The sequence below is a fragment of the Girardinichthys multiradiatus genome, chromosome 8 (assembly GCF_021462225.1).
Source record: "Girardinichthys multiradiatus isolate DD_20200921_A chromosome 8, DD_fGirMul_XY1, whole genome shotgun sequence".
Classification (NCBI taxonomy): Eukaryota; Metazoa; Chordata; class Actinopteri; order Cyprinodontiformes; family Goodeidae; genus Girardinichthys; species Girardinichthys multiradiatus.
In genome coordinates this window covers 1506463-1522396 of record NC_061801.1, presented here as the reverse complement: position 1 = coordinate 1522396, position 15934 = coordinate 1506463, and the positions used below count along the sequence as shown (strand labels likewise).

General features: G+C 41.3%; 1 protein-coding gene across 1 annotated transcript; it reads left to right on the top strand.

Annotated features, from left to right (window-relative positions):
* The first annotated feature begins 227 nt into the window (after positions 1 to 227).
* Positions 228 to 9163, top strand: LOC124872023 (RNA/RNP complex-1-interacting phosphatase-like). The gene is made up of 9 exons (XM_047371675.1): positions 228 to 551; positions 3449 to 3524; positions 3608 to 3739; positions 5160 to 5283; positions 5360 to 5420; positions 5491 to 5537; positions 5622 to 5697; positions 6267 to 6392; positions 8451 to 9163. The coding sequence occupies exons 1-9, from the start codon at positions 514 to 516 to the stop codon at positions 8833 to 8835; spliced, it is 1065 nt and encodes a 354-aa protein (XP_047227631.1). The 5' UTR covers positions 228 to 513; the 3' UTR covers positions 8836 to 9163.
* The last annotated feature ends 6771 nt before the right edge of the window (positions 9164 to 15934 follow it).

Genomic DNA, 15934 nt, shown 5'->3' with positions numbered 1-15934 from the left:
AAAACGCATGTGTAAGGAAAAGGAAAAACAAAATATATACATTTCTTGATGAAAACGCATGTGTAAGGAAAAGGAAAAAGAATATATATATATATTTCTGCTTTTATTTTTTATTTTGTCAGGATCGCTCTTCCATAACAGGATCTACCCGAAGTTGACCAGGAAATAAATCTCTCTATAATACTTCATCATTTCCACCAGGGGGCGACGAGGCGTCTGAAAATTCTTGTTACGTCAGGAAAATGCGACTGCAGTTGTTTCCGGCTGAGCTTCTTCACTTCAGCCAGCAAGGAAGCTGGAAACTGAACATATGATCTAAACCAACTCTGGAACAGTCTGAGAAACCGACAGGACATGTGTTTTATAGTCTTCTGAAGAACGTGTCCATGTTAACTACAGAAGGAGCTGATCTGTGTTCCTCTTGGTCTCCGTGTGGTTCCAGTCAGAGTTTTAAATGATTTTATAGTTCTTTTACATAGACGGGAAACAAGAATAGATCAAGAAGCAAAGAACATGTCCCGATCGTACAGGAAGAACGACATTCCGGACAGGTGAGAGGAGGTCCCGCAGGGTGAATCGATGTGCTCCTCATCCTCCTCAGCGGGCATTAGTTTAGTTTTTATTGATGATCAAGGAGGAAAACCTAATCAAAACTGAGACGAAATCAAAAATTATTATGTTCATTGTTTATGTTCTTACTAGGCCAAATGAGGTTAGGTAACATTTCCTAAGGTTAACATGAATGTATGTGTTCCATGTTTTGGTCAGAATAGCACAGAAACCGTGATCTAACCATTGTATGCCTGGAAGCACTAGAGATACTAATCTGATCAGTGACTGAAAATCTAAATTAGTTTTTTTAATTCAAAAGATGCATCAAACTAAGATCTCCCCCTATTTTTCTTCTGTAAATGCATCAATCAGCAGCTACCTCTGCATTGGCTTTTCTGAGTTTAATAAAAAAAAATAGATAAAGGTTTTGATGCATAAATGGGGAACATCTTGTAAGCCATTAATGCTTTTCAGTACTTGAGCAATTTATCACCGGTCAGAGAATTGAGAATGGATAGGTGTTTATTTTTCTAGACTTAATAAATTTTTTTAAAAGAAAAAAATCTGAAGAAAAAAAAAATCAGATGTATGTATGTATGTATTCAAAAATGATAAAAGGGCCTTTTCACAACCTTTTTGGCCTTTAGACAACTTTAAATCAATTTTTAAACACAACCTGTGGTTCTTACTGACAAGTTTAGATGTCACGAAAAGTGTTGAAGCTTATGTTTTAATGATTTTTTATAAACAATGTAAATATATCAAAAATCAAACACTGAGCTTTTAGAAATCTGCATTCTAGTCTGGGCCTTGTTAAACAAATCTCAGTGTGTTTGGTCTTGTAGTGGAGCTGACCTTTGTTAGTCCAGATGCAAAATAAACAGTGATATAGCCCTTTGCCACAGTCCTGAGAAGTGCTCCGGTCAATTTGGCAGCATGTTGGAGTAGCTCTGTTACTTTTATTCTGATATATTCTTTTTAAAACTTTAATTCCTCCTTTTGTGGATAAAAACAGCTTTTTGTGGACAATTATTCTCTCCAGTATTGGATGCTGTGCTGATGGAAGGATTTTTGCGGATATCTTTTTAAGTTTTTGACGTTTGTTATGATGCACAACCAAAGCAACAAGGTGTTTTTTTTTTACAACCGGGAGCAACTGATTAACATCTCAAAAGCTTAAAAAATACCTCAACCACAGCCCCATATCCCAAAAGGAGGCACCGTGCATGCAGAGTAGGAGCAAATAGGGGAAAGAGAAGGAGGAAGTTCAAACCATCTTTCTCTGGGACACAAGTTGGATAAACTTCAAGCCCTAACAATAAATCAGAGTTTAATGGAATGCAGTATTACATGTTTCACTGAGACATGGCTGCAGGATCCTACCCATGAGCCCAGTGTCCCTTTGCTGGTATTTCTGACCATAAGAGCAGACAGATTTAAAGATGAATGCAAAAGCAAAGGTGGTGGATTAGCAGTACTTGGTGTCATCCAGGACATGTTACTGTGAAGTGTCGACTCTGCAGCCCAGATATTGAACAGTTATTGAACATATTATTTACCTAGAGAGGTTACCAGGGCTATTTTGGCAACCTCTTAGCTTCCACCATCAGCTGTTGCTGATTTTAATCCTGCCTTACTCTCTGCTACACTTCCAACTTTTCAACAGTTTGCCAGCCACTCTACCAGAGAAAAACCTTGGATTTGTTTTATGCAAATTTCTAAATCAGTTTTCTCCGCTCAGAGTATAAACCTGTTTTTCAGAGGCAACCTGTTAGGAAGATTACTTTCCGAATATGGTCACAGGACGTTGAAGAAGCCCTGCAGGGTATAAGAAGGGTGACCGGAGGGTGTGTTCCAACTACAAGGGGATCACACTCCTCAGCCTCCCTGGTAAGGCCTACGCCAGGGTATTGGAGAGGAGAGTCCGACCGATAGTCGAACCTCGGCTTCAGGAGGAGCAGTGTGGTTTCGTCCCGGCTGTGGAACACTGGACCAGCTCTATACCCTCTACAGGGTGCTCGAGGGTTCATGGGAGTTTGCCCAACCGGTTCACATGTGTTTTGTGGACCTGGAGAAAGCATTCGACTGTGTCCCTCGTGATGCCCTGTGGGGGGTGCTCCAGGAGTATGGAATTGGGGGCCCTTTATTAGGGGCAATCCGGTCTCTGTACAAGCGGAGCAGGAGTTTGGTCTGCATTGCCGGCACTAAGTCGGACCTGTTCCCAGTGCGTGTTGGACTCCGGCAGGGCTGCCCTTTGTCGCCGGTCCTGTTCATAACTTTTATGGACAGGATTTCTAGACGCAGCCAAGGGCTGGAGGGGGTCTGGTTTGGGGACCAGAGGATTTCGTCTCTTCTTTTTGCAGATGACGTGGTGCTACTGGCCCCCTCTAGCCAAGACCTACAGCACGCGCTGGGGCGGTTCGCGGCCGAGTGTGAAGCAGCTGGGATGAAGGTCAGCTCCTCCAAGTCAGAGGCCATGGTACTCGACCGGAAAAGTGTGGCTTGTCCTCTTCAGATTGGAGGGGAGTTCCTGCCTCAAGTGGAGAGTTTAAGTATCTCGGGGTCTTGTTCACGAGTGAGGGAAGAATGGAGCGGGAGATTGACAGACGGATCGGTGTGGCTGCCGCAGTAATGGGGGTGCTGTGCTGGTCTGTTGTGGTGAAGAGAGAGCTGAGCCGAAAAGCTGTCCTGCCCACAGCTTTCAGTCTACAACAACTCTGAAGAAACCTGCATATGTTACATTTAATTTCCCTTTGGGATTAATAAAGTATTTTTGAATTGAAATAACCTGAATTAGGTGTTGTGTTGATTAGAGGAACTAAAGAAGCTAAAACATATGAAGAAACATTTCTGAAGACAGAGAGTGACGGTATAACTTTAACTGTGTGTCTGACAGATGGCAGGACTACAATGCTTTGGGGAAGAGACTGAAAGGAACTCGCTTCATCGCTTTCAAAGTGCCTCTGAAACCGGTCAGCAGTGTGTTACAGTGTGTTACTATGGGAACAGAACTGTCTGTTTTCACCAATAAGATCCTCTGTTTGCTCCTGCTTAGGCTTTGACTTGGATGCTCCCATCCTCCGATGTGTTTGGCCCCTGGGAGCTGCTGGATGCTCTGAAAAAGGACAACCAAGAGCTAGGGCTGATCATTGATCTGACTTTCACCACACGTTACTACACACTGCAGGTAAACAAGCACACACACACACACACTGATCATGGATCAACAACCAGAAGGTCAGCCCCATGTATTACCTCCCACATTGTGACCCTTGGTAAAGGTAATTAGAAAGCTGTAAATTAAAGTGATGTTTTAATGCAGCAGCGTCATCTCACACTGAGAATTTCAACTGTTAAATAAATTTTTTCACTGAGAGGGAAAAAAATCATGTTTTTCTTTAACAAAACTACTAGTGGCACAACTGTTGGTACCCCTGCTACTCTGTCTGTCCAACCCTGTTCTGCCTGAAGCACAGATCTTTGTGTTCTCCTTCACAATTTTAACAAGGATATAGAGCCTACAGAGAGATGGATCTGTGACCTTTCCTCTTTACACAATCTCTCTAGATCACCTAGAGTCCTCTTTAATGCTCTCTTCTCTTCAGCTCATCTCAGTTCTCCTTTGGATTTAGATCCGGAGAGTGAGGTGGTTATGGAAGAAGGTTGATTTGTGTCTGATGAACTATTTCTCTCCTGGATCTTTATACTACTGATAGACCAAATGACAAATTTCCTCATAGAGACAGACAACTAGATTTGAATTTAAAATATCCTGGTAAGAAGGTTCACAGGTCCTAAAGAAGACAAAAAGGCCCACAGCATCACAGATCCTTTACCATACTTAAAAGTGGTTATGATGTTCTTTTCTATATATTTATGAAATGTTTCCCACTAGACCCACCTGGAGCGTTTGTTGTTGAATCTTGGGCTCATCAGTTACAGTCTCTTATGCTCCACTTGTTTGAATGCGAGGACTAATGAATAATCATTTATATTTCCTGACTTGTGTTTATTTCCCCATTGAAGAAATGCACTGAAATTAAAAGTAAACTTTTTCAGAATTCTTAAACATGACATTTTGTTACTGCAATAAAACTTGAATCTTTACCAGGGGTGCCAGCACTGTAGTTCCTTCTCAGCTCATTGTTTGTGTCAGCCTGGTTTGAACGATCCCTGCAGACCCACCCTTAAAGTGATAAACAATATTACGTGAAGGCCTGGGCCCCGTTTCAGAAAGCAGAGTTAGTGAAAACTCAGAATAAGTTCTTATCATAGGGGGCTCTGACGGGAACTAGAGAGATGCTGTATTTGGATTTGGATTGGCACAACCATTACAGGCAAGTATAGGGTGTGGTGACACATAATTCATTATTCTCACCTTGCTGTTTACAATGTGACTAAAATAAGGTCCCACCCTGAAAACACGCATCAGAACAATGCAACTTGAATGACGCTGATGAACCAGCTCATTCAAAAACTCTGTTTTTGTTCCACCACAGTGAACAGTGGTCTCAAATAAAATCAGAAAACGGCCAAATGGACATAAATGTGTTAAAACTAACTGTACACATCTGTCTTATGTTTGTGTTTCATGTGTATTTGTGTAGGATGTTCCTCAGTCGCTGATGGTCATAAAGATCTTAACAGCTGGTCATTATGTTCCCGATGATAATACCATCCTGAGTTTCAAGCGCGCCGTGCACAGGTTCCTCCGAGACAACAAGGACAATGGTGAGAGTGTTTCACATGGTCATTTTTATCACTTTCAAACATTTTATCTATTTAAACACATTGAGTTCTCTTCCAGACAAGCTGATCGGAGTCCATTGCACCCATGGACTGAACCGCACTGGCTACCTGATCTGCAGGTACGTACACAGACCCCCCTGCAGCATGAGCAGGACATGTGGGCTCCTCTAACTGCTGTGTGTCCTGCAGGTATTTGATCGACATGGATGGGATGGCCCCGGAGGAGGCAGTAGAGTGTAAGTGGTCCTGTTTTCCTGCCACACTGAGAGAATTTGTGTATAAATGTGAATCATCTGAGACTCACCTGTTGTCATCTACAGTGTTCAACTCATCACGGGGCCACGCTATCGAGAGACAGAACTACCTGGAGGACCTTTATTATGGTCCAAAGAGGAGGTGATGGAGAAGAGATCTAAGTTCTAAACTTTTAATTTCTGAGCAGCTGTTCTACAGTTTCCCTTTCATCTGTGGGTGTTTTGCAGCTTCCTTTTTTATTTTTTTGATAAAAAGAAATATGCAATTTTTCTCAGCCTTTAATGGCGTTTCCAAACAGCATCAATGTAGAAAATTGTACATACTCCACCTGGTGGCATAACAAGGTAATGCATCACATCCCTATCATCTGTCTCATCCTGTGAGATAATACAGGAAATAGTACCTCTTTCAGGTAAAGTGAATAATTGATCAGGAATGGATTTACTGACATCTTTTCACACAGAGAGCAGCATGGTGGCCCTACTCCTGACTCCTCATACCCCTGTAACAATAGTGTGGCACTGTAACTGAGAAAGTGGAATTAGTGTATCTTCCTGCAGACATGCAGCTGATGTAAACTTTAAAAGGCTTATTCTGTGTTGATTAACATTTGATCTTCAAACCTAAAACCTCCTTAATGCTTTGAGTCATTTCTGTTGGACGATTGTCATGTGACTGACTGTTTTACCCCCTGGGATTGTTTCCAACAGCAACAAGGGCATCGAGGAGTCTCAGCAGGAACCACAGAGAGGCCAAGCTGTCCGTCGGCCGGCTTTCACGCCATCTGACAGCAGAACTGACACACAGGCGAGCTTCAGTGGCCCTGGGTACCACAGGTATTCTGGCAAATTCAACATTAGATTTCCCTTTGTGGTTCTGTTCATGTCTCAGTTTGGTTTATAGAGCTGCAGGTTGCATTCTTGTTCATAAATCAGCCATTTAAAATGTAAAAAAAATGTTTTATGTTCACAGATTTATTTACCTTGCGTATTCTTTGATTGAACCTTTTTCATAATGGTCTGCACCTACGTGTGTGTTAAGAGCTGCTGTAACAAGTTAATTTCTCCATTGTGACATCAAAAAAGTCAATCTTATCTAAATATTCGTACTCGTCGTCTTCCACTTATCCGGGACCGGGTCGCAGGGGCAGCCGACTCAGCAGAGACGCCCAGACGTCCCTCTCCCCAGACACCTCCTCCAGTTCCTCCAGCGGGAGCCCAAGGCGTTCCCAGGCCAGCCGAGAGACATAGTCCCTCCAGCGTGTCCTGGGCCGTCTCCTGGGCCTCCTCCCGGTGGGACGTGCCTGGAACACCTCACGAGGAAGGCGTCCAGGAGGCATCCGGTATAGATGCCCGAGCCACCTCAACTGGCTCCTCTCGATGTGGAGGAGCAGCAGCTCTACTCCGAGCCCCTCCTGGATGGCCGAGCTCCTCACCCTATCTCTAAGGGAGTGCCCGGCCACCCTACGGAGGAAGCTCATTTCAGCCGCTTTTATCCGTGATCTCGTTCTTTCAGTCATGACCCAAAGTTCATGACCATAGGTGAGGGTAGGAACGTAGACCGACTGGTAAATTGAGAGCTTTGCTTTTCGGCTCAGCTCTCTCTTCACCACAACGGACCAGCACAGCGCCCCCATTACTGCGGCAGCCGCACTGATCCATCTGTCGATCTCCCGCTCCATTCTTCCCTCACTCGTGAACAAGACCCCGAGATACTTGAACTCCTCCACTTGAGGCAGGAACTCCCCTCCAACCTGAAGAGGACAAGCCACCCTTTTCCGGTCGAGATCCATGGCCTCGGACTTGGAGGAGCTGATCCTCATCCCAGCCGCTTCACACTCGGCTGCGAACCGCCCCAATGCATGCTGTAGGTCTTGGCTAGAGGGGGCCAGCAGGACCACGTCATCTGCAAAAAGAAGAGACGAAATCCACTGGTCCCCAAACCAGACCCCCTCCGGCCCTTGGCTGCGTCTAGAAATCCTGTCCATAAAAGTTATGAACAGGACCGGTGACAAATGATAATGATAGTAATAATAATCTATAAATAGACCAAACATTGTCCGTTAAATATCTGACTGAATTATATCGGTCTTTAACTTCCACTCATTGGGGTAACCCAGCGGGAGTTTGAAAGCGACCTGCCGGGAGCCAGGCGTTCACCCCCAGTATAGCGAGTCTCAGCCTCCCAGTCAGCTGACCGCCGGTGAGACGAGCCGGCTGTTAGCGCGGTGGTGCGGACATTTCCGAACATGTCGCAGCACCTTTGTGTAAAAGCATGTAACATTTCAGTAGTGTGTGTGAGAGCAAATGCAGAATAACAGCTCCTCATACAGATAGAAACAGTCTTCTAGGATGTTATCTTGTATTCTTTTCATCTTTCTTTCTCTCTTTGACCTTTTGCCCGACTCTTTCTTGCTTCTTATTTTATTCCTTTCGTTTCCGTCTCTGCGTCCATTACATTTGAAATAATCCCAAAACCGTTTCAAATAAAGTTTTTTATACATATTTAGTGAAATGCTCCACTGGTAAAAGGAAATCTTTTGGGCTCTTGGAGCTCAGACAACAACTGTCAACGGCTACTCTGCTGGACAGGACACAGTAAAAAAAGGTCTACAGTTTTACACTGGAATAATATAAAAATATAAGAATATACAGATATATATATTATTATTATATCATAATACATTAGAATATTTTCTATTAATGTTATAAATATTGTAAATGTTAATAAAGAATAAATGGCTTCAAAGCTAGGACAATCTATAACTCTTCATTTAAATATCAAGCACATTTAACTATTAAAAAGTAAGAAATCCTGAAGACTTATAGAAAAAAACCAAACATGTTTGTAAAAATTTAAATGTATTTATTTTTGTTATTTGAATCTTCCTGCAGGTCACATCTTTCAGAGCCAAAGTACCGCTCTGATCCGTACTACCCTCAACACGCCCACCTACCCCGCCCTCCATTGCTCGCCCATCCTCCTCTGGGAATTCCTCCATCAACCTCTTTCCAGCCATACAGATGGACCCCCCCTCACTCAGACAACAGGTCCAGGCACCAATCACCACCGGACCCTCAGTGGCCCCCCTCCTTTGCCTTGCAGGACAGAGGTGGAGCTCCTCTACCCCTCCTTCCACGCTACTTCCCCAACTGGACACCTGTGCCTAATGGTGACAGGTCAGCTACGGGACAAAGTCGGTCCACAGTGAGACACCCAGATACTCAGACACCCAGATACTCCCAGGGACACGGAGCCAACACATATGATAGATATTAGTTACCAGAACAGATCAGCAGATACAGCTTCATGTTAAATGGTTCCTTTGATTTTATGTTGCAGACATGGCAGTGCTGCCATGTGTTGCAGTTGTTTTAATAAACAGTCCAGTCCAGGCTTTTAAAACACTCCTCTGACCACTCTATCAGGTATAAAGAAGCTTTAAATACAGTCCTGCGACAAGCTGCTGCTGTCTTCGCTGATTTGTGTTTTTTCCCCTAAGATCAGACAGATTTCTCTCACCTGACTCTGCCTTGGAAAACCAACATTTATATTCTTTTTACTGACCTTCCCCCAGATTATCACAATAAAACTTTGTTCATTTTTACAGTGTCTGTTTTTTTCTGTATTGTTAAGCAGTTTGAAATTTGATTGACGCTACTTTAAAAGTCTCTTTTGGCTTTGCTCTTTTCATTTTGGTAAAAATCCTTTAAGGATGTGATCCCTGACTGGCATCCCACCCACAGCGTTCCTGACAGAGGAAGCATTAATTCAGAACTGCTGACAGTCACATAGTTACAGCAACATTCTTCAGTTGGGACGTTTTGGCAGCGGCACAAACATGTTAAATGTTTTTGGGCTGACTCTTCTCATAAGCTATATTGCCAAATGTATTTGTCTGTCTACTTCTGCATGTACATGAACTCTGACATCATATTCTTAATCTATGAGGTCCAGTGTGTTAATGGAGCCACTGTTGCCAGCAACAGCAACTATTCTGCAAACATCTTCCACAAGGTGTAGGAGTGTGATCATAGTTAGATGAGAAAACCAGAACTGCAGCCTCTGCTCTAATTCATCCTAAAGATGTTCTAGAAGGTTGAGGTCAGGACTCTGCAGGCCAGTCAAGTTTCTCTACACCAAAGCGTGTACACCTACAGGCATGGAAGTGGTTGGAACACCAGAATTCATTGATTTGGTGGAGTGACCCAATACCTTTGGCAGTATAGTATATATTTTAGATTACTTTGCATCCACTCAGCTCTGTCTCTTGTAGCCTAAGAATATTTAGTTATTTATATAAAAATGCTTACTGTCATTGTGCATTCTAAGTAATTTTTCTACATTTGTTGAGCTACTATGTGACGTGTGAAAAATATTTTATAATTTTTAGAGACAGACCCAGTTAAAGTAGCTCAAAATCTCATTTCTGTCCCATTATAAGGATTTTATTTTGTTTCTTCCAGCTCCTGAGAGGTGACACAAAACTATATTTGGTTTCCACCAAAGAAATATCTGTACTAAATCCGGAATGAATATTTTATTATTTTACTGTAGATTTTTTTTACGGAAGACCCAGATGAAAACACACAGACATTCTTTATCCGGAGACTGTTTTCCTCTCATTTTTCCACTTCTTCCATCTTTTCATCTTTTTGTAAAAGTTTCCTTGTATTGTCATGAAGGGAGATGTTTGCTCTATTTTCTGTATTAGCAGGAAGGGGTGAGTGTATCTGCACACAGTGAGGGGAACAGGTTTGGATGATCTAGGAACGAGAATCAGCAAAGAAGCCACTTCTGTCCAAGAAAACAGTTAATGACAGATTCTGCAGAAAGTAGGAGGATGGACAGTAGAATTCAATTCAAAAATACTTTATTAATTCCAAAGAGAAATTAAATGTAACTCATGCAGGTTTCTTCAAAGAGCCGTTGTAGACGCTGATGGCTGTGGGCAGGAAGGATCTCCTGTAGTGGTCTGTCTTACAGCTGATCTGAAGAAGCCTCTGACTGAAGACACTCTGTTGTTGGAAGACTGGTGAAAAATAGCGTTCTTGGATGAAACCTTCTGATTGTTTGGGACAACTGAAGAATGGAGAGCTACCAGGAGTCCTGGTTGGTGCCAACACAAGCATCTTGATACAACCCATGTGTGGAGTTGCTCCTCATCCAATGATTCGTTCACATTTCTCCAAAACATTGTCATGGATAAAGAGGAGCTCTCTTTGTCTTTCATCTCCAAGCTGTCTGAGATAGTCAGGAAGCTGAAGCTTTCATTTTGTACAGATGACAATATTCCACTGAGACTACTAAAGCTGATCTTTAATGCTGTAGGTCCTTACATTGATAATCTAATCAACACCTCTCTTTCCTGAGGCTGTGGTTCAACCTTTTCTTAAGAGTATCTTAGATCCTAATGTTCTATCAACTATAGGCCTATTTCTAAGTTTCATTGGATTCCTGAAAAGTTTCAGTCTGATTTTAAATTGTGTCACAGCACAGAAACAAAACTTCCTTGGGTTAATAATCTGCTTTTGGCAGCAATTCAGGAGATTCTGCTGTTTTAAGCTTGCTTGGACTGCTGCCTTTGACATGGTGGACCATGATGTTTTATTATCATGTCTGGACCGGTCTTTCGGTGTTAAGGGCACAGTTCCTTAAAGCAGATTATGACTTAACCTTTGCTTGCTTTACAACCGACGGATACACTACCATCAGCTCATGACTATGGATCCAAGGGTTAGGGTAGTAGAGTCTTACTCGCCAGCAAGTTTCAAAGCATTCTGGTGCTTGAGCGCTACCTCCCCAATGCGATCAGCTATGCTGTCGCGGGTCAAAGAGAAATAGTGTTTTGTTAGTGGCTCAATGACATCACAGGGATTCCAGCTGTGGCTCTGCCTTCCTGGGTTGTAGTAAAAGTAGGTTAATGTGGTGCATGTAGGGTTTCCAAGGTTTTTACAACAATTCAGTCCTTGTTTCATCCCATGGCTGGGGCACAACACAGATGACCAAAATTCAACTATTTGTAAGCCCCACCTGTGACTAAACTCTGGACCCAAAGCATGTCAAACAAACTTTAAGCACATGCTCCATGCCTCCTTTATTTGTAGTGTATTTCAATGACTGTTTTACATTACCACATACAGGCCTTGTGTAGTTACTGTAACATTTTGGATCTTTTAGTGTGGATAAAAATACTGTTGTCATGTGGGAAAGGCTATAAAACCCTGAAGATGATGTGTACCTAACCGTCAGTCTACTGTAATTGATTTGTGTAAAGAGGTAGTTGCATGGGTAGGGCACCAAAATTGGCTGTAGCTCAAAGGCCTCCATGCTTCTGAATGTGGTCCCGAGTACACATTAAACTCATAAAGAAGTTCTAAAAATGTTCAGACCGTTAAAGTCCACATTTGTGTCACTGCCAAAACCTTTCCACGAAACAGCACTGTTTGCTGTGCTAGATATTTGGACATACGCAATGTATTTGTGAAAGGCATGGTTTCTTCTTCTAGACCAATTTCATGAAGAATATTCTATGTATCATCAAATATTACCCACTATAAAGACAGCGGGGGCAACACAGTTCAACTGTGTACAGTACAGACCAAAAGTTTGGACACATATTCTCATTCAAAGAGTTTTCTTTATTTTCATGACTATGAATATTGTAGATTCACACTGAAGGCATCAAAACTATGAATGAACACATGTGGAATTATATACTGAACAAAAAAGTGTGAAACAACTGAAAATATGTCTTATATTCTAGGTTCTTCAAAGTAGCCACCTTTTGCTTTGATTACTGCTCCACACACTCTTGGCATTTTGTTGATGAGCTTCAAGAGGTAGTCACCTGAAATGGTTTTCCAACAGTCTTGAAGGAGTTCCCAGAGATGCTTAGAACTTGTTGGCCCTCTTGCCTTCACTCTGCGGTCCAGCTCAACCCAAACCATCTCGATTGGGTTCAGGTCCGGTGACTGTGGAGGCCAGGTCATCAGGCGCAGCACCCCATCACTCTCCTTCTTGGTCAAATAGCCCTTACACAACCTGGAGGTGTGTTTGGGGTCATTGTCCTGTTGAAAAATAAATGATGGTCCAACTAAACGCAAACTGGATGGAATAGCATGCCGCTGCAAGATGCTGTGGTAGCCATGCTGGTTCAGTATGCCTTCAATTTTGAATAAATCCCCAACAGTGTCACCAGCAAAGCACCCCCACACCATCACACCTCCTCCTCCATGCTTCATGGTGGGAACCAGGCATGTAGAGTCCATCCGTTCACCTCTTCTGCGCCGCACAAAGACACGGTGGTTGGAACCAAAGATCTCAAACTTGGACTCATCAGACCAAAGCACAGATTTCCACTGGTCTAATGTCCATTCCTTGTGTTCTTTAGCCCAAACAAGTCTCTTCTGCTTGTTGCCTGTCCTCAGCAGTGGTTTCCTAACAGCTATTTTACCATGAAGGCCTGATTCACACAGGTTCCTCTTAACAGTTGTTCTAGAGATGTGTCTGCTGCTAGAACTCTGTGTGGCATTGACCTGTTCTCTAATCTGAGCTGCTGTTAACCTGCAATTTCTGAGGCTGGTGACTCGGATGAACTTATCGTCCATAGCAGAGGTGACTCTTGGTCTTCCTTTCCTGGGGCGGTCCTCATGTGAGCCAGTTTCTTTGTAGCGCTTGGTGGTTTTTGCGACTGCACTTGGGGACACTTTCAAAGTTTTCCCAATTGTTCGGACTGACTGACCTTCATTTCTTAAAGTAATGATGGCCACTCGTTTTTCTTTACTTAGCTGCTATTTTCTTGCCATAATACAAATTCTAACAGTATTCAGTAGGACTATCAGCTGTGTACTGTATCCACCTCCTGCACAACACAACTGATGCTCCCAACCCCATTTATAAGGCTTGAAATCCCACTTATTAAACCTGACAGGGCACACCTGTGAAGTGAAAACCATTTCAGGTGACTACCTCTTGAAGCTCATCAACAGAATACCAAGAGTGTGCGGAGCAGTAATCAAAGCAAAAGGTGGCTACTTTGAAGAACCTAGAATATAAGACATATTTTCAGTTGTTTCACACTTTTTTATTTATTATATAGTTCCACGTGTGTTCATTCATAGTTTTGATGCCTTCAGTGTGAAGTTACAATATTCATAGTCATGAAAATAAAGAAAACTCTTTGAATAAGAAGGTGTGTCCAAACTTTTGGTCTGTACTGTATGTTGGATGTTGTTATTTGATTTTGAAATACTAAATGTTACACTGAAATATACAAGCTGTTTTTACTTTTCCCTCAATTTCTCACAGGCTATTTGTATTTGAATGACAATATTTTAACATAGTAAACTCACATCTGTTCCCTACACACCCATACAAGTGCAACATTTAGAAGCCTGATGTAAAGCAAGTAACATGTGGTTGAACAGAGATTGTCAAATGTTGCAACTTGCAACAGCAATTTATTAACAAATAAAACAAATTTTTCATCACACTTTTTTCAAATTATTGGCTTATTCAACTATTTAACTGAATAATGTCTGTTGCAGAAATCATAATACATTATTATTACATACCATCACATAAATAAATGCATAAACTGATTTTGTTATTCTAGAAAATTATGAGAATCCGTTAGAATTTTTTTTACACAGCAACACCCTGTCATAGAGATAAACCCGAGATGGCAAAAAGATCCAAAAAATGCAGACCAGGAGACCAGAGTTGGTGGTGGTGACTAAAACAAATTTAACACTGAACACAGATTTAATGACAAAGACACCGCTGTTGTCTGTTGTCCTTTTTTTGTCTCGTGGCATGCTGGAAAAGAAAAACAGGGGAGAAGATGTAGGATATCCTGCAACTTGGATTAAGCCTTTACAGATCAATTTGTTGTAAAATAACTGGACACCTTACATATTAAAAATATTCTCTACTGCATTCATTTGCTTTTATTTATTTGTGACATCTTCATCATTGTGGTCATGAGGGACAGTTGCAAGTGTGTTGCAACTGTCCCTCATGACCACAACTACCATCTTTAAACTAGCAATGCCAGCTTAAAACATTAGTTTTGACCCATGGTACCTATGACTATTAGAAGCTAAGAAACTGCGGATTCTAACCGTATAACTGTTAAGTTCTTCATACATGGGTGATTCTTTTTTTTGCAGCAACATTTTAGCTTCATAACTTTTGGAAAAAACTTTTTTAAGTTTTATTTTCTTTATATTTTGTTACAACACTGACATGTTTAACAATGGGAAATTCATGATAGTCAAGCTCAGGGATGGATAAAATAATAATTCCAAGTGTTTTTTTTAAACATTGTCATTGAATGTAAGGGACATTAACAAATAGACCAAAAATAGTTATACATGTAAATATTGATAAAAAATGACTTTTTCTTACAAAGATTATGTCCCTTTTGTTATCATAATATATATATATTTTAAACTGTAACAGATCACTTGCTTACAAATAGTATATATCTGTAATATAAAATGTACACTATAATTTTTATCCATTTTTACTGACAGCATGGAAAATATTGATAGTTTTAAAAACCTTTATGTAGCTATACATTTAATGTTCATTACTTCCCAATATGGCACAAAGATATTCACATTAGTTAATGCTTTTTACAAATTATTTAAATAAAAATCTTTACTAACAGGGTGGAGCGGACCATAACAGGGTGGACAATCTTTGTTTCTAATTCTACAATCTGATCATTTCTATCTTTTTTTGCCACTTCGAATGACTGGAACTCCAAATAATGGGGTATTACAGAAATTGGATGTCAGCTGTATGTCCCAGACCTCTCAGGTCTTCTGGCTCAAATCTACTCTGCACACCCAAAACCAGAACCAAACATGGAGAAGCAGCTTTTAGTTCTTATGCTCCACTAACCTGGAATAAGCTGCCAGAAAACTGTAAAAGTGCCGAAACCCTAAGTTGCTTTAAGTCAAGATTAAAAACTTATTTGTTTAGAGTGGCCTTTGACTGTGCCATTTAGGCATGATTAGTTGCGTTTTCACTCCAATTTTCCTTTCATTTTCTTGTCCATCATTCTATTCTCTTTATTTTATTTGACTTTTTTAAATGACCTCTGTTGTTTGATTTTATCATTTGATTTGTTTTTCTGTGTCTGTATCTGTGTTTATTTGCTTTGTAATTGTATGTACGGCGCTTTGAGTGTCTCGTTGCTGAAAAGCGCTACATAAATAAACTTACCTTACCTTGATTTCCTTGAATTGTGAAAACTGAAGGAAACAAAACATTACATTAAATGTGTGCACGAGGTTCCATGTTACATGGAACATGAAATGTAGAGAATAATGAGAAGAGACAAAGCATACTTCAGTTCAGAATAATA